Here is a 23753-nt window from a genome sequence, read left to right as displayed (position 1 = left end):
CCCACAAACCTACAACTTAATAGGGAAATGAAAATAAAGGGTAGTAGTACGAAAACATTGACCAAGTCAGAATCTGACCTGACAGCCTGTGTGTCAGGGTGGTGGCACAGTCCCATCCCATGGGGGCTCAGCCCTCCTGCAGTGCCAGCTGTGGTTCTGCTGGAGCAGGGATCCTGCACAAGGCTGCAGTTTTCCTCTGGAGCTCCAGGGCTGCTGTGGATGGGTCTGCTCTTCCTCTGGGAATGCAGGGCAGGAGAAAGCTGCTCCTCTGGGAATGCAGTGGGCAAAGGCTGCTGTGCTGTTCCAGGCTCAGATTGTATCCAGGTAGGAATGCCTGGCTCCTGCCCTGGGCGGAGCATCTCCCCATGCAGGGACACTCAGTGGCCATGGACAGCAGAGATCTGCTGGAGGGAGGATTGGCTGTGGGAGAGATAAAGAAAACTGCCCACCTGGTTTTAATAGATGGTGATGGAATACACACTTCTGGTTACATCTCGCATTGCAACCTAAGATGAGTGGGTTTCTTCTCTGTTACAGAGTCTTCTCAAGAGCAAGCAATTGCCAAAGGCCCAGAGTAAATAAAATATCCAGTAGGGGCTTCAGTTGTACCATATGCAAACATCTGAGAGGCTCAGTACTTGAGCTCTGATGTTAGTGGGGAAAATCCGTGCTCCTCTCTGCTGGTTGCCTGTTACGCTGATTGAGCGTCTCTCATTTCTGACAGGAGTCACTTTCAGAGAATACAGAACTCTATAATAAAGTGCTCCCTCTGTGTTTCAGAGCTCCTCAACTGAAAGCATTCATGCAGCAGTGATGTAGCATTTATCACTGTACAGAATAACCACTGCTTCCAAGTACAAGTTTCCACCTTATTGGTCCTTCTGAGCCCCTACCTGGCCAAGAAGCTTCCACTTGTGGTTCTTTAGGATTCAGGAGCTTGTGGAACAAGTTAAAGGAATACCAGACACTAACGGCTTTGACTGAAAGGGTCTGTATGATTGTTTTCTTGAACGAAAGCATAAAGTAGCTGAAACCTATTCAAGAAAGAAGAATTTGGCTCAAAAAAAGACACAAGATAAGCACTTTTATAGCTTTGGCTAATATCCTAAACTAAAGCTATTTGAAAGGGTTGTTTTTTTTTTTTTCTGAGTGGCATGAAGAATGAACAGTAATATGGTTAAAACGGATTTCCCTTACACAAGTGATATGAAAGGTGAATATTTCATTCATTTTAAATCAAGTCATCCTGCTGTCATTAGAAACCCTCAGAGGTTCAGCCTGGTAGAAGGATTTAAAGGCAGCACTTCAACAATAATCGGATTAGAAGGACTTGCATAGCTCCATGGTCTAAAAAAGAGATAAAAGAAACCAGAGCTCAAGCTTGCCACAAAGCAAGGCAGTGAGTTGTGTGGTGCAGAATCAACCCACAGTTCTGAGCCAGTGATTTTGACAGTCACCTGAAGCAGGGATGCCTGCAGACTTCAATGGCTATTGGAAAATGGTCAGCAATGACAATTTTGAGGAGTATCTGAAAGCACTGGGTAAGGTTCCCTTCAAACTTCTTGAATGAATAATCAATGCCACCTGTCTTATTCTTTACGTGAATCTACTTTTTCTTGTACAGTCATAAGTCTTTGTTGTGAGAAGTTTGGGTTTTTTTCAGAAATGCACTTTAAGGATTGCCTTAAGCAAAATTGTTTTGCCTTAAGCAGCCTCTACTTTTTGCCATCTTGAAGCTTACATTAACAGACATTAAACTACATAGCTTGAAGAGGTATCTGGTGGATTCCAAACATAAAAAATCTCCTACAATTTGAAAAGCAGTGAAATTTTTATATTTAATAAAGATTCAATGTAGTACTTAATGCAATTTTTTGTGTTTGTACTTGATGTTGTGTTAGTATCTCTATAGAAATATTGGAGGCCTTATTAACTGTCAAATACAAATGGTACTTTTTATAGACTTCACATAACCTGAAAATTGAAACATTAAGTTATTTTAGTTATAAAAATTAGATTACATCCTTTTTCTGGTTTGAAAGATTTGGACATCTATTTATCCTTGTTCATTTTAGCTCTCTCTAGAAGCGACAAGCTTCTTCTTGTGGAAAACTTTCCTGGATAAAAATAACTCTTTTTCTTTTTCAGATGTAAATGTTGCTGTAAGAAAAATAGCAAACTTGCTAAAGCCTGACAAAGAAATCCTTCAGAATGGGGATCATATGATCATTAAAACGCTGAGCACTTTTAGAAACTACATCATGGAATTTGATGTAGGGAAGGAGTTTGAGGAGGATTTATCTGGGGTGGATAATCGCAAGTGCATGGTAAGAAGTAGAACTTCAGCACTGGATAAAATGAATATTGATAACCTGAGGTCTTTCACAGAACATGTCTTTTAACCATCCAGGTGGCTATTCCTGAAATTATTTCTATATTTCTCCGTTTGCCAAGAGGTACCTACAGTTTTGAGCATGCCTTTAGATTAGAGGAATGCTAATTTTAATCAGGAGCACAAAGCAATTTTATCAATCAATGAATAATAACCTCAGTGAAACTGTGCTCATTTATACTGGGATATTTGCTAGTCAAAGAGACATCTAGGGTCACTTTCAGAACCTCTTTAATGAGTAAGGTTTTACAGGAGAGGAAATCCACTGATTGCAAGGTCAGGCACTGCTCCTGTGTGAGAATGGCCAAGTGCTTTAAGATCGCCTGGCTGTTCTTATTAGAGTACACACTTAATTAGCCCACTGGAACAAATCTTACTGAAATGAATAAGCAAACACTGAGGACTTTGTTTTGCAATAGCTCTCTTTTATGAGATCTTTCTGCTTTTTAATTTAGGACTGATAAAGATCAATTTACAGAGGAAAAACTTCAGAATAGCAAGTTATCACCAATTAGTTTGGCAGCATGAATGACACTGGCAATATTCTACAGTTAGGAAGTTGACAAATAAAAGAAAATTATCTCAGGAGGGACTCTAGAGGAGAAATCTCATAAAAGAGAATTAATAGGTTTACATTCTGGGAAAGATAGTGCCATTTAAAACAAATACTTTTCTCTCACACTAAGATTTGCAAATTTGCTTTTGCTCTGATCATGGCAGGAAAAATTGTGAGAACCAGAGAAAAAAGAACAGTTAGCTACTGAGTGCCCCAGCAAATCCTTCTGTGGTCCTTGTTCCAGAGGGTACAAGTTTGATGAGAGTGCAGAATCCACCATTCATGGGAGGGAGGAGCAGCTGCATTTGTGTATAGGAAAGTGCCCCAATGGTATCTTGTGATTTTGGCTCCTGGAATGCTCTTAGTTAGGATACTGAGGTCCAGATTCACTGAACAGTTGAGCCCAAGAAAAGATTTAAGACTGAGGTGATTAAATTACCATCAAAGGTAGCAATGTTCAAAACATCTGCTCCAAAGGTTTGTATGTGCACAGAACTGTCCATGTGTAAGCACTGCCTGTACTTGAATACCATTAATTTCCATCTGAAGGAGAACTAAACCATCCTCTGCATGTTGGAAAGAAGTAATAATTTATTATTTTTAACAAACCAAAATTCTCTACCCTATTTTGCTAAATGGAGTGATAAGGGAAGGATTCAAAATGTTAAACCAGAAAGAAGAAACTAGAGAGAGTGAATTTCAGTCACTACAACAGCTGATTGATTTGGCATAGAAGCTAGTTCAGCCTACGTTCAAAGGTTACTCAAACATTTCTCTGTTTACTGTTTAGTGGGAAATGCTTATTCAGCCTTGGAAGCAGAAGGTAGCAGCAGCTTCCTGCCTGTTACAAACAAACAGACAAAAACCCCAAACAACCAGGGGTAGTCGCTGTCTCTGACTGGGGTTTTTTAAAAAGGACTTAGGGATGTAATTCCACAAAACCTGCCAGAGACCTCCGTGTCTCTCTGTGCTCTCCAGCTGTAGCTGGACAGTCCTGGTCACTGACCACTGGTGCTCCATTTGCCTTGTAGCAGCACATCACATTTATAGTTCAATTTTCTTATTGAAGACTTCTTTTCTACAAGAGACCTCTGTTTTATCAATGACAAAACAGTACAAGAAGCTGTCTTGCTGAAGTGACTTCAGTCCAAATCTGATAACCATGTCAGGTAAAATTTGCAGTTGTTAAGCAGCAAAATGACTCCAACAGTGCAGAAGGAGTCTTGTGAGAGAAGAGTCATGGAGCTTATGAGAGATACTGGACCACTCCCTGTGTGGTGTTACAAAGAAAACCACCATAAAAGCAAATGTTAAATATCATTCTTGGTGTTCCATTTGTTAATGTAGAGCCTGTGGAACTGCATGCCATAAAAGGCTTAATCATTAATAGTCAGCCTGTGTAATGGGAAGGGTTGTGAATCAATTATTGTTATTTATATTGTGGACTGAGCAGACCACTGGGCAAGTTTTATCCAAGGAGCTCAATATATGAGCAGTACAAAGTAACATGGATAAGACAAATTACACATTAAACATTAATCTATACAGCAGAACAATCATCAGGAGACTAACACAAATAACCTTAGAATTAATCCTTCCTAGACGTATAGATTGTTTTTTCTTTTAATGAAGAATATATCATCTAGGTAAAGTTAACATATCTGTAAAAATAATATCAGCATGGTGGACAGGTTAGATCCTGCGTGTAATTCACTGAAATTGTGTTCACCTTTCAGTTGTAAAACTTATCCTTGAGCCAGTCAGGGTAGAGTGTAACTACAGTAATTCCAAATCAATGCTGTCCATGAGGAGGAAATGCTAAAAAGTTTTGCAGATACTTATTTTCAATGTTGGAGTTTTGACATTAGGAACTTGATAGTCTTGTGATAGTACAAGCCTTCTCCTCCTTTGCAGTTAGGGTTTTTTTCATTTTTATAGTTGGTCACTCCTGGGAGCCTGTCTGAACTTCCTTCATCGGGGAGTTCTTTGAGAAGGATAAACCTTTGCAATTTCAGTTTGTCCTTCTTCTGACCTGGCTTTCTTGCATGCACATGTTTTTGGGTGGAGGGATATAGGGAACAGCAGCTGGTGACATCAGCTCCTTTAGGATGTTGTTTCTGTTGGGAAGTGAAAATTTGTGACTTTGGAATCTCTAAAGCCCTGCAGTTTAGTTAAAGATGCAGTTTCTGTGTTCTGCAAAAGCAAAGATGGTGATAGTTGATCACAGGAGAGATCACAAATGACAGTCGGTATCAATACTCCTCAGGCTTGCCACCCAGGATTGGATCTTCTGGATAAAAGTCAAATCTGTTCACTTGGCAATTTTGTGAAAGAGATCTTTCTGCAGATTCAGTCATACTTTACTATCAAGGGTTGTTAAAAATGTGGCAGCTTCAAGTACAAACGTAAAATGAAAGTTCAGGAGCATCTTTCATTCCTTGCAAATGTTCCAGGGTGTACATTAGATGGTGTAGAAGGAAGTTTAGAACATTAATTTGTGTTACATTTTTTCTCACATGATGTGAATTAGAGCATGTAGTCAAGTTTTTACTGCTTTGAAGAGTTTGTTCATAGTTTTAATTGGCAACATATAATCAGATTGAGAATGTACCAAGACAGAAATTTAAAGTTAAATGGAGAGCTCTGGCTTTGGTATTTTTCACACTGAGTCTTTGATCCTGCTGTCTGAATTCTAAGTGAAGCTCCAGTCTCATCATGAAATCTCAATTTTAAAGAGAATTTCTACAATCTCAAGTTGTGATTAATTTAGCATCTCAGGTGTTGCTCTGAGTATGAAACTTTGTTTCATGCATATAAGCATTACTTTGAAAAAAAATGCACTGTGCATGCAAGAGGAAGACCCTATTGAAACAATCCAAAACCAGCCAATACTCTGAAAGTATCTCTCATTTATCAGCAGATAGTTGTGCTTCCCTTTTCCACTGTCAGTGATAACCAGTGAAGCTAGTGAAACACCTACAGTGTGAAATGTGTACCAGCACATAGGAACAAGGCACATAAGCCTTCTGTACCTTCACAGTGTAATTTACTTAGTGTTTTTATTAAAGAAATTATGAAAAAGTTAACTGAAAAACCTTGAAATGCTGAAACTGGGGGCTGAAGTTTCACATTGCAAGTCTTTGCATCCAATGAATCAAAGCAGATTGAAAATTGGATAGCTCAGATGCAAAAATTACTTTCTTAAAATTTGTTTTGTTTTCTAATGATTCTGCTGCTAAAGTCAGAGAAAACTTTTGCATTATAATTATTCTCTGCTGTTCAGGCATTTGAAAGACTGAATTGCTTTATCTTACGCTACGCAAAATTAATCTCTTTTGACAGAGACTAAGGGCAAGTGATGTGTTAAAAATCAAGAAAGATTTGATATTCTAAATATAGAAGAGCAGAATTTCTTGGATAACTGAGAAGAGTTGTGTTATAACTGAGTATTTGTCCAAGCATATGAGAGGTGCTTTGGTAACTCAGAACCTTGTGCTCTGATACAGTAATTTTCTTCTTCCATTGAAGCAGGAAATGAAATTACAAAGTCAGGGAACTGGGAAACAGAGAAAACTGCAAGAATTTTAAACTGAATGTGGGAAATAATACATCTTAACCATTTAGCTATCTGAACCTGAATAAAGTGGGGTATAACCATGAATAAGTTATCAGGTGGGTGTTTCAGTTTTCTTTATTGGAACTAACAGAACTTCTAGTCCTAGTTAAAACTTGCTGGGGTGGGGAAGGGTGAGGACGATTTGGGACTTGTGGAATTCCCACATCAGCTCTAGAATACATCTTGCCATGTGAAGTGTCAGTTAGTGTTTGAAACAGCCACACGCGGACTGTTCACAGACACCTGACTGTGCCATGTCCTCCTGAAGGGAGGGAAGTTGTTCAAAACTGATCATGGCTCTGCTTTAATTAACAAACATACCTAATGTGACACTGATTTCTCTCAGGTTTGTATTCAGGAAAACTGCAATGGAGGTAGTTGTTCTGGCCGTAATTTGATTCATACCACTGCAAGGTCAGAATAAAGCCCTATTACAAAATCACATGGTTTGTGAAGCTTATTTAACTATTTAGGCAGGTTCCTCTGTTACACAAATGGAACTCTGGAAGCTGTTAATCTAGTTCTGAGCAGGCTTGGGAATTAAGATTTTGCTGCCAGAAAAACAACAACCAACAAACAACATTCCAGTACATGGAATTGCAGGAGGGATCTCCCACATGGTGAGAAAATTCCTAATAAATAGTGCCTGTCTAGTAAGATGCAAGATCAGCAATATGTCTTTACTCAGTCCCTCTGATTTAGCTGTTTTATTTCTTTACCCTTTCAGTGCTGCCCTTCTGGGCTTGTAAGTATTTTCTCATATGCTTTGGTGGAATAAGCATTATTCTAGAATCACTGTTGCTGGGGCTGGTCTTCTCTGAGATTTAGTGCCTCCTGTCTCTTTGCAGTACTGTAATTTCATCAGCTTCTCATCGGCATAATCCCTGATTTATTTTTTTTTTTTTTTTATTTTGGGGTGGAGGGAGGTGTAATTTAAAAGAGGTAGACCTTCTTATAGTTTTCTGTTGGTATTTCTGGCCCTTTACAAACTGCTCTCAAAAAAAGATGGGGGAAAGTCCTCCAGTCAACCCTCTGAGGCTACAGAGAGCAGAAGGGGCCTGTCTCAGGCTCTGTCAGAATGGACTCTGGTCTCTTCTGTCTGTGCCTCAGTGAGGAGGAGCAGTTTCCTTTTTCCTGCCTTGTCCCACCCTGCTTGCTCCTTGGGCATGAGTCCCTGCCTGTAAGTGATGTGCTCAGCACATTTGCATGGTGATACCAAACGAGATCTTCAGAATCTTTGGCCATATAAATGTCATAAACTTCACATTTTGCAGGGCTGGATTCCTGTCTAAATCACAAGATTGATTAGAAGCTTTGGAGCTAGTTATTCACAGAACTGCTGCGAGCATAAGCAAGCTCTGCAGGGAAAGTGCGTTTGGATAGGTTTAGCATTTCAGCTTTTTGTGAACTCTAAAAGCTCTGAGAGCTATGAATGGAGAAAGAGCAATCAGAATCTGCTGAAAAGCTGAGAACCAGACTTAACAAATGCAATTTTGAATGACAAACCATTAGTGTTATATACAATTGTATCTTGCCAAAATTACACAGGGGATAAATCCATTATAGCCATTAATTTAAATAGTAAGTGTCTTAGAATCGATTCTGATCTTTGCAGAGAGTGAATTGGATGTGATGGGTTTTAATCTTTTTTCTGGCATGGAATATACACAAGTTTTCCTATTTTTGTATTGTATACAATTTTATTTCAGTAAGAAAAAAAGCCACCATTCCTAAGAAATAAAACAGTATGCACTGTATAAAATACTGATTCTCCTCCTCCCCCCACATATTGTCAGCTGCATAGCCCAGAGCTTTGCACCTTCACTTTCCTACTCCCTGGAACATAGCTTGTCTTTGCTTTGCACTGTTGTTCTTATGAGCAAGCATTCAAAACAAGGAATAGGAACATTTAGGATCTGATCCTCTCTGACCACAGCTTACCTTTCATCCAAATTTTTTCAATCCAATCCTAAGCCTCTTTTCTAGCAGTGCTACCCCAGAGATGCTGATAATGACAGAAGCAAAGGAGACTTTGCCATGACTGAGCTACAGTGTGGCTAAATAGGTTCAGCCTTTGGCCAGCACCAGGATCGGGAGATAAAGGCCAGGAATCCTTCCAGGAGTTGTTATGTTGGGTTTGTTGTTGTTTTCTCAGTATTTTGTGTTGCTGAACTTCCAGATGCAGATGTGATGAGAGAAAAGGGGTTTCAGGGGGAGGGGACAAAGCTGCCTATGGCTGTAGCCCCTGGAGCAGCCTCCTGCACAGAGGCCATAGGGAGTGAGGGAGTGACCACCTGGCAGAATTCCCTCTCACAGTTACATTGGATTTTGTCTGGGACGTCAACATGAGTTTATTCTATCAACACTTCATTTTTTCCCCAAAAAAAGCTGATTACAAGAGGTTTTTATATCACTTTGATACTTAGTACAGATGAAATGGTTTATCTCGAGTTGTTAAGTACCTTGCTGGAGATATTGCTGTGCTTGACCAAAAGTTCTAGGATATTTTCTTTGGTGTTATTTACAGAACACAGCTCAAATTGGATTTTTCTGTTTCATCTGACCTAAAAAAAGTTTTTAATCCTTCTTAGATCATAATTACCATTGTAAAATGTAATTCTGTTATTCTCCCAAACAGAGACTTACTGGCTGAAGATGGAGCAGGGAGTGTGGTGCATGCCTAGCTTTGCAGTCATTTGGTGCTCCATATATAGAGACAACACTGAGGGAAGCAGGAGAAAAATAGAACTGATGCTGCTGTGTTTGGGCTACAGATAGGAAATCAATAACATATTTTTGCTGAAAGGTGGGAGCTGCAATTCATACTTGTAGAGGCAACGTGTCAAAAATCTATGCAGCATTAACAAAAAATGTTCATGAACTACTTGGATAAAAGTTATTTTCTTCCATTCATCTGTAAAATCCATTCTGCACCCTCAGCTGCCGAGCCCCTGACCCAGGCAGGCACGCAGGAATTGCCAGCAGGGGAATGAGAAATATTGTGCAGAGCCAGCACCAAATGTCTTTGCACTTAGACCTCACTGGGAAATGCAAAGTACTCTGATAACATGTTTGATGACTATTTCAGTAAATTACAAAAGTCAATGTCTCTGCCTGTGTCAGGATGATTTGGCACTGGAAGCTGAAATTGTGCAACATTTCACTACAGTCGCTGCTACTAAAGAAAGACCAGATATGCAGTCAAGAATTTGTTTGGGGGTTACTAAATATTTCATTTAATAAATCTACCTTGTCTTATAACTGGAAACAGTAATGAGAATACTTTAATTATAATTTCCTCCACCTTTAATATTCAGGAAGATTCAGGCGGTCCCATGCATATGAATTTTAAACTTCATAAAACAAAGAGATTAAACCACTAACAAAAGTATGTGGATGCCTAAGTAATAAAAGGAGAATATCAAAGTACACAAAAAGTGAAGCACTACAGAAACCATACCATAAAACCAAAGAAAATTTGAACATTTTTGTGTTTTCAGGCTTCAGAGGCTTTTCCACTTCCCACAAGAGCTCCATTCTCTAGTATTATACCTCAAGAACAAAGTGTACATAATCTGAAAAATGTGCAGTATTGATGGTTGGATCTTTTGGGAAGAGTTAAATTGAGGCAAGACTCTGGTTTTTACCTCGCTCCATCCCCTTTTCTGGTGTTCCTTTAGTATTATTGGTAGAACTGTTGACTAATCACACCCATCACCGTTCTCTGTTGAATTTTCCTCCAGAATTACATGCACGTGACCCAGGAAGTGTTCATCTTAGGGTTAAGTATGAGCAGGTGGTAAGTAAGCAAGAGTCAAGCTTGCTCATGGTGAACTAGATCATGTACTATGTCGTTGAAAGGAACAAACAATGGTTTCCATTTATTACTAAGTAGTACAAAGAGTACTAAGGTGCTCAAAAAGGCAAAGTTCAGTTTTAGAGAAATGCTCCATTTTCGTTCTGTCACTGGAAACTGCAGCTCTGCAGTGTCCCCCGGGCTGGACTGCCTGTCCTCCTCCTGGGGAGGAGGATAAGGAGCAGGAGCTGTGTGCCTGGGCTGCTGTGTCCCCCACCCTGGTGAGGATTTTCAGTCCTTCTGGGAAGGTGGCAGCAGCTCTGGAAGCAGACAGCCCTTAGGTAATGCTATTACCAAAATGGGGGCAAACAAGGTTCCTTACAAAGGCATGCTTTGCTAAGAAAAGTAGCTTTACATAAAAGGTAAAGTGTTTGTTTATCTTGGGAGTGTGTGCCAGGGAGAACCAAAGGGTCACTCAGAGCTACCTTAGCAGTCTGCAAGCTCCTGATAATACCATGGCAAGATCCTGACCCAGTCCTCAAAAATAAATGCTTGCTCTTTGATACATTAAGAGAGATTATACATACAACGTTTGCCCTACAGTATTTCTGGAGTATTGTTTTTATGTTCTGATTCAAATATTTGGGAATGTTGTAAAGCAAGTGTTGCTCTGGTTTAGGTGTTATAGAGGGTGGGATGTTGGCAGCAGCCAGTGCACATTAACAGCTAGAGCAACTTCAACCTCAGCTAACATTCACTGTGTGTCTCAGTAGATGTATTTGAGTGGCAGGATGTGTTTTAATCTGAGTTTAAAGAGAATTTTGTATTTTGTGTATTAGTTTAATGAAAGAGACATGGAGACATTACAGTTTGACCTAAAGAAAGGATACAGATGCCACTGATTAAAGTGGTTGTTCCTGCTAACAAAAAAAAATTACATTATGTTCTCTTGCAATGTATTCTACCCTTTATAACCTTCAGAGCAAAACAGCCACATACAGAAATCAGGAATTGTGTGGTTTACTCATATCCCCTCAGTATTATGTATTTCTCAAAGGGAAAGCAGAGGATACCTGAGAATATTGTCTGATAAGACAGCTTGGTTAATGTCCGTGGGTTTAGACTCTTTGTGGTTATCACCAAATTGCAAAAAGCAATTTCCAATCTTGACTGGAAAAACAAAAAAAATCCTGAGGAAAAAAATGTGTTGTTTTCTGAGATGAAACAATTTCTATCACCCTTGGAGGCTAGAAAGTTAACATTTCCTTGTGCTGCTACAAATATTTCTCTATTTCCCCCAAGTGCACTAAGGCAGTGTAACACAGCTAACTTTGAACATTAGTAGGGCCAATAAAGTATGATCCTACTTTATCATGGTGTTTTGCCTCTGAATTCACATCTAAACCCCCTAAATTTAACTATTAAGCTAGACTAAAGATTAAACAATGCAGAGCTAATACTCAATGGATATAAATATGTGGAGTTACTAAGCAAAGTTCCACATACCAGTGCTTCATTCCACAGTATCCCTCACATCTACAACTCATCATTCATTGTTACATTCAGTTTTTAGAATCAGAAATTTGTAGACATGTTAACTTATAAATTAAACATTATACACTTTGACTCCTGTTATTTGTTATCTTCTATCTCTTCAGTGGATATGTGCAGATTCAGACATGGGAGAGGATTTAGCTTATGGTGACCACATTAACTGCAGTTTTACCCAAGTGTTGTTCCTTCCTGCATTAACATTTTTTGCATTAAAAGGATATGGTTTCATAAAAAGTTATCTACTGCTTGGTTTAAATATATCACTTTACAAAAGAGAACAGAAGAATTTGTGAATGTATGTTCTAAATGAGAGAGATTTTTAGCAAGGACACGTGAGTTTGTTTCTCAGAGCCCCCATGTGGTGCAGACAGACTGATGGGATCAATCCCATTGTCTTGCCCGTGATTATCTATCCTGGCACTCTGGAGTGATTCATTTTCCATGCTGGTTTAAAGCTTCCCAGGAGAGGAGGCTGCTGCCTGCTCTCATTCAAAGACAGTGGCTGTCATGGGTATCATTTAAGAATTAATTGTTTGTGACATACACAGATTAAATAAATAGGACTGGATAGGTTTTGAGTGTTGAACTGGGTTTAATTACCAGAAGGAAGAATGTAGGCTGAATTCTCTTAGGAGCTACACAGGATGGATGCAGGAATTGTCCTTTAATGACAGATCAGAATTCTTCATCTCTCCATACCTGACTACTCAAGCAAGCAGTGGCTGAAGACTTTTACAAGGTAGACATCAATTCCATGTTTAGTCCTTCAAACAAGCTGATTTACAGGCCATGTGCAAATATTAATGTTAAACTATCCTCATGGAGGACAAACTGTCACCACTCTTTCCTCTTTAAGTGTTTTATAGAGCATTGCTTCTCTTTGTCTTAGGGAGATGGGAAAGGCAAATTGTCCATAAATGCTGACCAGAGGAACAGGCTGTACTGTCGGACAGTGCAGGAGTTTTATGAATCAGGTTTTCCTGAACTCCCAGGACAGCACCAATATTCACACAAGTGCAGTATTGATTACTGCACCTGACTCTTGACTTACTCTGCTGGTCCTGGCTCGAGAAGTTCCCCAGCCTCAGTTGCAAGGAGCAGGATGCTGCCAGGTTACCAACTTGGTGACACTTCCATTCCCCTCTGCTGGGTGAAGGAAGGCAGATTGAGACATGAGGAAAAGCCAGCTCAGTATACAAAGGCTTTGTTCATCCACAGGAAATGGGAATTGTTCTCAGATAGAGCAGCTGGGGAATCATTCTTAGGCTGGAAAAAACCAAACTGCATCTTAAGTTTCTAGCTCCTTTTGCACATACAGTGTTAGGCTGAAGGGCCCTTCTGCTGCTGCATTTTTCAGCAGGGAGAGAGGAGTGTGTTTTATACTATGGTTTTGATGGTATTTTTTCTTGCTTTATCTCATCCCTCCAGTTTTTGGCAGGCAGTTGGGCAGCAACTTTCTGTTCAAGCTCATTTCTTTGGTAATTATCCTAAGAGGTACAACACTATCCAATCATTCTTTTTATGAGATACACTCATCATTAGAGATAAGTTTTGCTTCACAGAAACGAACCGTAATATCAAAGAATATTAGAGTAATACCAAACATGTCTGTTTTGTTAGACCACTGTGTCTTGGGATGGAGATAAGCTGCTTTGTGTACAGAATGGAGAGAAGGAAGGCCGTGGTTGGACCCAGTGGATTAAAGGAGATGAAATGCACCTGGTAAGATCATGGCAGAGTTTTTGAACGCCCCTCCATTCAAATGGTTAGATACAAGACAGCAGGGAATGTGCTGTGTCATTCGGGCTTACTTTGACATAATTGGGTATTGGTGCAGCATTTGACTTGTTTCTAAAGCAACAATTTCTTTTGGAGCCATTATGTTTTTATGTCCCTTTCAAAGCCTGACCATTTTGAATGCTCTTTTCTGTGCTCAGTGTCTGTCCAGAGTCACCAGGCTGAAATGTTCACATGAGGAAGACAATTACCAGAATGTCCCTCACAGTCTGCAAAATGCTCAGTATGGGAGCTGTGAAACTGAGCACCCAAAAATAAGGGAAAAATACACAATTGTTATTTTAAAATAATTACAGGCCACACTATATTATAGCCTAGAGAACTAAAACAACGATTAAGCTTTTGAAATTTATGTTTTTTTCAGATCATCATTTTTTATCTTTCTAAATTAACAGGACCTGAAAGAAGATGCCTGTTCTTTTGTCCTATAACTCTATAGCATCCTCACTCTCTCATCAGTGTGGGTAAAAGGCAGGGCTCCTGCTGGGATAATAAACTCCAACCTCCATTTCTCCTCACTGTGCAGTGCTATTAGCATTCAACAATCTAAATGGATATATTCTAAATGTTCAAATCAGTAGCAGAGTTATCAAATCGTTGCAGAAGCACCCCAAGCCCCTTATCACTAAACAGAATTTTGAGGAAGTGTTGGTGGTTCCAGAATGCAGTTGAGGAGAGGAATGGGTATGCCAGATCTGCCCAGCTGGCCTTGGAGCAGCACAGGCAGGGAGAAGGTTGCTGTGTAAGCGAGGACTCTATAGCTGAGTCTATAGCATGGGCTCACCTGGAGGAGGGGAGGCAGCAGTAAAAGGAGATGTCTCAATTTCCTGCGCAGGCACACTTCCTCCAAGAGGCAGCTGTCCGTGTTTGCACGCTCCTCGCTCCCAGCGGCACAGCAGGCAGGGCCAAGCGGCAGCCACAGCCCCCCAGCTCCTCTGCTGGCAGACAGCTCCAGTCCCCCATCACAGCCTGCCCCAAGCTCAGCTCACCCCTGGCTGCCCTCGGTCCTGCACACCTGTGCCTTCCCCTGCACATAAACAATGGCAACACTTGCTCTTGGATTTCTCTGGACTGGCATCCTGCTTTCTGGCCTTTGCTAGCCCCCAGGAATTATCTCTTCCCATCTTCTGTCCCCAACATCAATTCCTTCAGCCCTGGTTTCTGTTCTCCTTATTCTGATTCCTGCTCTAGCCATACAGCCTGGCCCTGGACCTCCATGCCCAGAGCACTTTCTAGACTTGTCCCAGTCAGGAGGCTGATTTTAGAAGTCAGAAACTTAGATTCCATTACTCAAATACTTGTGTCTAGTGGCAGTTTAGGTAGCCCAGGGTAACCTGACTGCTCTGATGCTGCTTTTCAGAAGGCTGGGAGGAATTCTGGATCATACCTTCCAGCTCATGCGTTCCCTCACTGACACTTCGAAAATTTACCACAATCTGTTTCCCATGTACACAGAAGTCAGTACAAAATTAATTCATGCAAAGGAAATAACCAGGTATCTTAGAGCCCACTCCTCGATCTTTCAATTTTCTCACTTCTGTTTTTTCATGGATTTCAAAATATGTCCTCTTTATTTCTCTAATCCTTGATAATGCAGCTCTCTCCATTAAAAGTACAGTAGAGTCCCCTTTAGTATCTTATTTTTGACCAGCTAAGATTACTAGGTCTTGTCCTTTTGAGAGAGCTTTAATACAATGAGGAGTTACCTTTAAAGAATTGATACTTCAATAGCTTTATGAATCTATTGAACTTTATACAATGAGCCAAGTGTTAATTTATTCTTTTCACAGTTCTGCAGAAAGTAGGACCACATCCTTTAGTAGTTTATCGCTTCCTATTGTCTTCATTTCATTCTGTGGTCTGTACTTTGTAGTTCTTTTTAGATTTTATTTTATGTGAATGACTTATTTGACCATTCCCCATTTCCTTTTGAGTTTTATTACCCTTTTCTATTGTATTGATTGCTTCTGCTCAGTAGTTTTTGTCACTGTCAGCAGATCTCTCAGCCCTTATTGCACACTCCTTCTTCTGGGTTACCTCTGCAGGAGTGAACAGAACCAGGTCCTAACCAAAGTCACTGCATCACTCTGTTGTTCCACCAACTCAGCATAAGCACTTGCTCTTACTGGGGTCGAGCAACATATTAATTGACATATGTCAATTGAGATTATTGACCTAGTTTAAGGTTTTTTAAAGTCACTTTGTCAAAGTCCTCCATAAGAAATGTGCATAACTTCATCAAAATATTCTAGGAGCTTTATTAAAAGTCTCATCTTGAACTGGAAAGTGTATCCCTTCTGCTAGGTCATGCACGAGCAGTGTCTTTATGTCCCTTAAGAGCTCCCACACTCTTTTTTCTTGCACCTAAGCCTTGCCCCAGGCACGTGCCCCAGGCACAAACCTGTGTGCACTTCTCAGATGGACCTTGAGGAGTTTCAGGAGCAGGGATGGGTGAACAGGCAAACAAACAGCAGCAGCCTCACAAACCCAGGATGGGAACTCTGCCCCTGCTCATGCTCAGCTCACAGAGGTGCAGAGATCAGCAAGGGGGGATTTCCAAAGCTCCTGTGGAACTCAAAGAATCAGCTTTGTACATCCAGGGTGCTCAGGTTCAGTCAAACCCTCTGTGCTCCGCTGGTTGACAGGCCTGGAGCAAATCTTCTGTACAGTCACCTGCCTCTGGGAGCCAGGAGCTCTGTGTTGCTAAAGTGACCCTGATTTCTAAATTTGCAGGCTTGAGCTACCAGTCCTCAGAGATTCAGAGCTGGTGAGGCAAATCCATCCCCACTGCTTTATGTAACCAGAACAGAGAATGCTCATGCCAAAGGCCTAAAGCAGTTGCATATTATTGAGATATGATCAAGAATGATGCACCAGGAATGTATTTGGCCCTTTAAGATCTGAGATCCCAAAATAACTTCCCTTGCTTCACCTTTTAGCAGAAAACAAACCCAAACCAGATGTTTTCTTTTGGGATGAAAAATAGGCTAAAATATGTACAAGCCTCCCAATTTAATTTAATAGAAAATCCTGAATTCAAATTCACCTGGGTGTACACATTAATCCATAACATTTTTGTCCTAAGTAAAAATTGTGGTTTCTAATTATTTTCTCTTCCTAGGAAATAAGAGTGTGTGGAGTCACATGTAAGCAGGTCTTTAAGAAGGTGCAGTGAGCTACTGCTGCTACAGGAATGAAGAACAATAGAATTTACTGACTTGCCAGCAACTCTCCAAATGCTAATACTGAGCATCCTCAGCAACAAGAGCAAACACAGAAATGAAGATCACATTAGAACCATATAGTTGGAATAAAATATTTTTAGGAAATTGAAAAAAATGACTGCAAATTTAACTATTTTTAGAAATGCCAATTAAAGATACTAAACTCTCTAAATGTGTGTATACCATAATTCTCAACTCTGCCGAAAAAGGACTATTAGGTATAGAACAAGCTGCTGGAGCTTTAGACCTTGTAAGCCATTTTTTTACTCTCAGTAGATATCACCCTTTCAGAGCCTTAGCCTTGTTTTCAAATGGTGAACTGCAGTTTTAAGGAAGCAAATGAGAGCTGTAGGATGCAGCTTGTACTTAAATCCTGCATTCAATGAAGCCAGTAAAATGTTACCATTAGCTCTGGTGGAATACATCCACACTGGAAGTGTTCCATCAAAAATAAAAATCTGATTTCTCAAAGCAAGTAAATTTATGGATCAATACTTTGGGAAAAAAAAAAAAAAGCTTACAAAAGCATGGCTAAGGAGCAGTGCTGTTCCAGATGCTTTAGCCAATATCTGCCCATGCATTTTTTGTTGTTGTTGTTCTGGAGACACTGAGAGTAAGGTCATAGCTAGAAACTGTCTGTAACTGTACACACACCACACAGAAGATGACACCAGCATTGCTTTGTACAGTATCACTTGCAGATATTTTATGCCCATCATAGTCCCATGTTCTTGTGCAGACTGAGCATAGGAGAGCCTTGGCCTGGCAGTTGAAATCAGAACACTGATTAAACCTTAGCGGGGGGAATAATACTGCCAGATTTTCAGTCCATCAGCACACTGGATATAGGGAGCACCACCAGGTCTCCTCAAATTCAAAAAGGTTTAAATTCACAAACCTTAGCATGTAACCTGGAATTCCAGGTGTCTCCTGTAACAGCTGTTATTTTCATGGACTCAGTCAGTGGGGAAATCACCACGGCAGAGCCTGCTCTGAACTGGGACCATCCCTTTCCCTGCTCTGAACTGGGACCATCCCTTTCCCTGCTCTGGAGCAGGACCATCCCTTTCCCTGCTCTGGACTGGGACCATCCCTTTCCCTGCTCTGCTGCAGCTCCTCTGCTTAGCCCTGCTTTTGCCTTCCCCAGGGACTCACTCAGTGCTGACTGGGACAGTTCAGACATGTACATGGAACAAATGCTGCCATCCTCTACTAACCAGAGACTGTTTTAAAAGATGCACTGTTATTAATCCTGTTCAGGAAAGCTGGGAGCCTGATCTAACATGGAATCCCAGACTCACAGCATGGCCAGGGATGGAAGGGATCTCAGATATCCAACCTGCCTGCCATGGGCAGGGACACAGCATGGAGAAAAGGAGGTTCAGAAACAGCCATTGTAAAGTCTAAAGCTAGCACAGCAGGGATGCCAAGCTTTCTGAACCATGTTATTTCAGTGGTACTGTATCTTGTGGGTGTAGCACCAGAAGTGCTGTAACAGACATCTAATTCAATTTTCTAAAGTTTTGGGGTTTGCTTTACTTCAGAAAGTACCCAGAAGATATTACCCATGAAGACTTAAGCATCCCCCTGTGATAAACAGGTGAATAATACTCCCTGTCCATGTAAACTCTTGTGCTAGCATTGCAGCAGCAGTGGATGATAGCGCTCAGAATTACAGACATGCAATCAAATTATTTATTTAAGTTCCCCTCTAATTATTTTTTCTTGGTACTTCTTATGACTAAGGAAGTCTCTGGGACATATACGTGAATCTGATCAGCAAGGTCCATGCAGAAGCTGCTTTTGTCTCCTAGAAGAGTGTGTTAGCCAGCCAGCTGTGTGTCCATAGCTAAATGGATATCCTGACAGACAGACAGGCCACCAGCTCATGGGGATTGAGTTTTCTGGTACTTGGAGTGGGACAGATCAAAACTGGTTACAATTAAATATGGTAGAAAGGTTGTAAGAGAGGGAAAGGATCAGAAACCTGTGGATCTTGGACTAAAATGCTGTTCTGCTTAAGGGAAATTGCAAATACTTGCCTATTTAAAATGCTATTTATCATCTTACATAAGGTTGAGGATATCCCAGTTGCCAAATTTCAGCACATCAGTCATTTGTTTTTCTTGGAAGATTATTGGACACAGAAACTTTTTTCCTTAAAGTTTCTAATTATTGATTTCATAATCATGGACACCCTCCAAGTATCTTTGCACTCTTCAGCCCCAAGGAGAGCAAGAGAACAAACAAGTAACAGTAATAAAGTGATGGCTCACACCTCCATCCCCAGATAAACTTGGCAGGATTTTTTTTTAATGCTCAGCACTGACAAAGACCTTTTTGGAAATGTAGTTTTCCTTCAACAGAACTTGGCTGTTCATAACCTTTAATTCACCAGCTGTCTTCTAATTTTTGCCTGCAGCTCTCTCCAGTCTTGTGTAACATTCACGAACTCCTTCTGCAGAAGGTTGTAAGTGGATCAATTAACATCTAGCTAAGTAAATCCAATTGTTAAAAGCTATTATTATTGCAATCAAACAGACAGCTTTTCCCCTTTGGGTCATTTGGTACAAGGGCAAATTTAGCACCATACTAATAACTAATGGCTTATCAAGCAGAAGCAGTGTAACCTGCTGCTAATTATGGAGGAAAGGCAAGCCCACAAAGCACTTCCACAGCTCATGGATGGAAAATACAGAAACTTCAGAAATGTTTAACTTTGAATAGATTCTCTTCAAGTCATCTCAATTGCTTGTCATTATAATTGTAACCTCTTACCTCACTGCAGCAACCCTTTCCCTTGGAAAAGGAAATTATGTTCATCCATTGCTTTCCAATTAAGTGTGTAAAATTGACCATGCTGTTTCCATGAACATTAAAAAACTGTTATCATGAAATGTAATTTAAAACTTTCTCCATAATGCTTACTGAATGTATAGCATTCAACAATTATTTGACAAATATCTGCCTCCCTGACTATTTCATAACTACTTAGTAACAAAGACCTTCACAGGGAATTCATACACAGATTTGCTTGTGATCCAGGAATCAAACTTCATATTGATTTTCTTGTTCTGCAACAGAATTTCAGCCATGGTTTGCCAATATCCACTCTGTATTCTTACAGAACTGCAATACCTTCAGATAACGGACATCTTATATTTCATTAGGAAAGACCAGTGCCTACAGAAGCAGTGTGAACGTAAAGTGTAAACAAAACAGACTTTTCCTGTTGTTGAGAAAACACTTTTTGTTTACTTGAACCTGCAACCTACAGGTACATTACAATGTCATTCCTCCCACCAGAGAGCCATTCCCTGTTTTGTCCATGCCACTCAGGTGTTTTTACCCCTTCCAGTGTATAAACTTGGCTGTTCCCATCTCTTACAATCTAAGCCGTGGAAACCAGAAGTGAAAGAAGAATTGGGGTTACAGTCTACATTTATGCAACAGTCCAGCTGTGAAGGCTGGGGAGGAGATCCTTAGTGTAATGATCTGTGTAAGAGTTTGATCGTAAAATAAACATGGGCTGAATGGCAAATTCCTCACAAGAAGAAGGAGCATGAGATTCCCAAAGAATGTCCCGTGGGACTGAGCTCTGGAGCACAGCAGAGCCCTGGCGTGCCATGGATGTGCTCCCCTGGGTACATCCACTTCCATCAATGTCTGTCATTTGGAGCTTGGCTCTCCTCTAGGAAACTTGACAGTAAAAAGCCAGAGTTCACCACTGAAACATTAATAAAACTTCCTAGAATGTACCATTTTGAATTATATTCTCATTTGGACAGTCTCATCTGTAACCACAGAACAGATTCCCAGCTATTCATCATTTCACCTTCTATCAGTAGCACATTTGTCTTGGATTATTACCTGGGTACAGCTATTTCTATTTTAAGAAGTTTTTTTCACCTCAAAGCAAATGTTTATTTAAATAATTTGCTCCTGTCTAGCAAAAGTGCACACAAAAGTAGAGTCCCTTCAGCACCATGTATTTTATTACCAGGACAAGCTTTTTCTCTATATTAGTAGCTAATAATAAGAATCCACCCTGAACAATTAAGGAAAATGGCATTTCAGTTCTTCACCAAACCCTTCAATAAGACGCCCAGCAATTAAGTTTCTGCACCATGAAGGCAAAATAAAATCCCCTCTTTCCTTTCTTATTAAGGGAAGGAGGAAAGAAGGATAGGAAACTGTCTATGGTTATTGACTCTACACTTATTTACATAACAACAGACCATTTGTCTTGTGGTACACCCCGATCCCAGTGCTGAGCAAACAAAAGGCCAATATTGTGACAAGAGCGTTCCAAATTTAAAATATTTTATTTAAATGTTCAGCTATTTGACATTTTCCAGATTGGAGCAGAAGCATAAGCAGTTATTTATGTGCCCATCAGCATGACAGAGCAGCTAACATTTAAAACTCGTGTGTGCATGTGCAGAACACGTGGTTACACACACCATGGTTATCAGCAGCACGCTGCAAAGACAGACAGTCCTTTAAACGCTTTTAGCCTCACTCCCAGAGCTCTCTCGTGCCTGTTTCACTGGCCTTTCTTTCCCCTCCCCTTCCAGCTACAAAAGGCAACACTGCAGAAGAGCAGAGGTGAAACACAGGGAGAGATGAAGACTTAATGCAAAATTGTACTGAAACTTGGAGTTAAACAGAAAAGTTCCTCTCCATCCTGATGCTCCCACTGAATGTTTCTCTCATGCAAGTCAGGATTTCCTATAAAAAGGAAGTGTTTATAATGCAGTGCAGTCACCATTGTAATTTGGTGAGGCTTAGAACCACAGCACACGAGTCAAAACCAACTGGAATTTAACATTCCATCAAGTGCAACAAGACTCACAATAGTTCCTTGCTCCCTTTCTCTAATTTGAAATCACCGTGATTTGAGTTATATTTTCTTACCAAGGCACTGATGCTTGTCATCCACAACCATTCCAATTTCCAACACTTCTCTCCAGCTGGGCATGCTAAGGGCATGCAGAGGAAGCTAACACAACTCAACAGAACTTCTGTGAAATGACTGTGTGATCTTTCACCCACCCTGTCACCAAACATATTGCCGTTCTTGATGCTGGAATTTCCAAGGTTCTTTTTGTAGAGGAAAATGAGAGAAAAGTGTCATTTAACGTGTGTTACAACAGCACTGAAAGAACTTGCTGAGACAGAGCACTGAGCAGCTTTGGGTACAACAAGGTAATGCAGTCTCTCCATTGCCACAGAGATGCCAATGTTCATCACAGACACTTAATTAGTCAGGACAATCCTTAATGGCAGCACGTGCTCTGAAGCAGCCCTGGCTGGAAAGCCAATCCATCACTACTCCTCCATTCCACCACATGTTCATTATTTCAGCTACAAACACAGACACTCTCTCAGCTCCTCTTTGGAACTGGTAATAAATTCTAACTCTGAAAGAATTACTTGAGACTTTTAGACCTATTATACCTAAAAAAAAACAACCAAAAGCACAGAGCAGACTGTCCCAGTGCTCTGCAGCAGTAGCTCATCATCCCAGCTTTGTCTGAGCTCAGCTTAGCCAGTCTGAGACACGGGGGCTGCAGGAGCCAGACAAACAAGAGCTGCACATGAGGTTTCACACCTCGAAATGATGCAGAAACTGATGATTCATTCCCTATCAAGCCAAACAAAAAAGAAGTAGAACATCAGAGTTGCCTAGCAAAATAACCTGTGAACAGTCTGCTTCCACCTCCTTATGGACTAAAAAGCCCCAAAATTCCACTGGAAGCTTTCTTTGTCATCTTTTGTGCAATTGAACACAAGGAAAACTACTCCCAAACACAGATGCCGAATTATTTCAGATAACTTTTTTTTTCAACATATGTTCAACCCTTTATAATGTATTTTTCTCTCACAGCAAGTCCACCTTGAATTATGACATTACACAAAATTCCATTTCTGGTTCCACCTCTCAGCATGGAACCATCTATTTTTGACTGTCTATCCAAATGTATTTTAGGAACCAAAGAAACAAGGACGTACTGAAACTGCTGAAGGTCACTCAAAAACCTTAGCAGGTGCTTAACTTTGAGTTTTAAAAAGTACCTAATTGCTTGAAAATCCTGTGGATATTTTTAGGAGAGCCTTTTTGCTTTTTCAGCCACAAAAAAATGCTTTGAAAATCAGATTAATGTCATGCAGTACTTCCCACTGCAGCTTGTTTAACTTCAGGGACATCTAGGTCCTGCTCAATCACGTATTCCCCTGCAGTGATTGGTTTTCAGTACCCATTAGACACTAAAAATTTGAAAAGGGAATGTCCAAATCTTAGTCAAGTGAAGGTAAATGTAGAACATATCCCCAGACAAGTAATATTGTTATTCTTTTAAGTCTCCCCTACACAATGAAAAGGAAAAAAAGGTCTCACAACAGCAAAATTCTCAATAGCAAAATAAGTACAGCTTTCAGTCACAGCGATGACCAATGGTTCATTGCAGCTCATCTCTGAAGCATCAAGCCTCAAGACACTGGATCATGAGGAAAAAAAAATAAATGTATTAGGTATGCACAGAAAAGGGCACTTTTCATAAGAGATGTTTCTTTGTGAAGTAAAGCTCTTCCTGGACCTACTACAACTTTTTTTGGAGTGCATTTTGTTTTGTTGTGCAGCAGGTGTGTTCCACCAGCCAAAAAATAATTGGTGATGAAATAGCTGGACAGAACAAGATTTTTCCATTTTTCGTATTCTTTTTTTAGTGGAAGTACTCCTTATTTATAAAATTCAGTTTTTTAAAGATGTACCACAGGTCATTTTGGTGCTTATTTGCTTATAATTTGGTCTTTTC

General features: G+C 40.3%; 1 protein-coding gene across 1 annotated transcript; it reads left to right on the top strand.

The window, feature by feature from the left end:
- Window positions 1-328: 328 nt before the first annotated feature.
- On the top strand, window positions 329-17054 carry RBP1 (retinol binding protein 1). The gene is made up of 4 exons (XM_041487092.1): window positions 329-1541; window positions 2149-2327; window positions 13535-13636; window positions 16833-17054. Exons 1-4 carry the CDS (start codon window positions 1469-1471, stop codon window positions 16884-16886), a joined length of 408 nt encoding a protein of 135 aa, XP_041343026.1. The 5' UTR covers window positions 329-1468; the 3' UTR covers window positions 16887-17054.
- The last annotated feature ends 6699 nt before the right edge of the window (window positions 17055-23753 follow it).

This window comes from Pyrgilauda ruficollis, unplaced genomic scaffold (genome assembly GCF_017590135.1).
Source record: "Pyrgilauda ruficollis isolate IOZ18807 unplaced genomic scaffold, ASM1759013v1 scaffold79, whole genome shotgun sequence".
In the NCBI taxonomy this organism is placed as follows: Eukaryota; Metazoa; Chordata; class Aves; order Passeriformes; family Passeridae; genus Pyrgilauda; species Pyrgilauda ruficollis.
The sequence above is the reverse complement of the archived record's forward strand: the minus strand, read 5'-3'. Positions and strand labels throughout refer to the sequence as shown.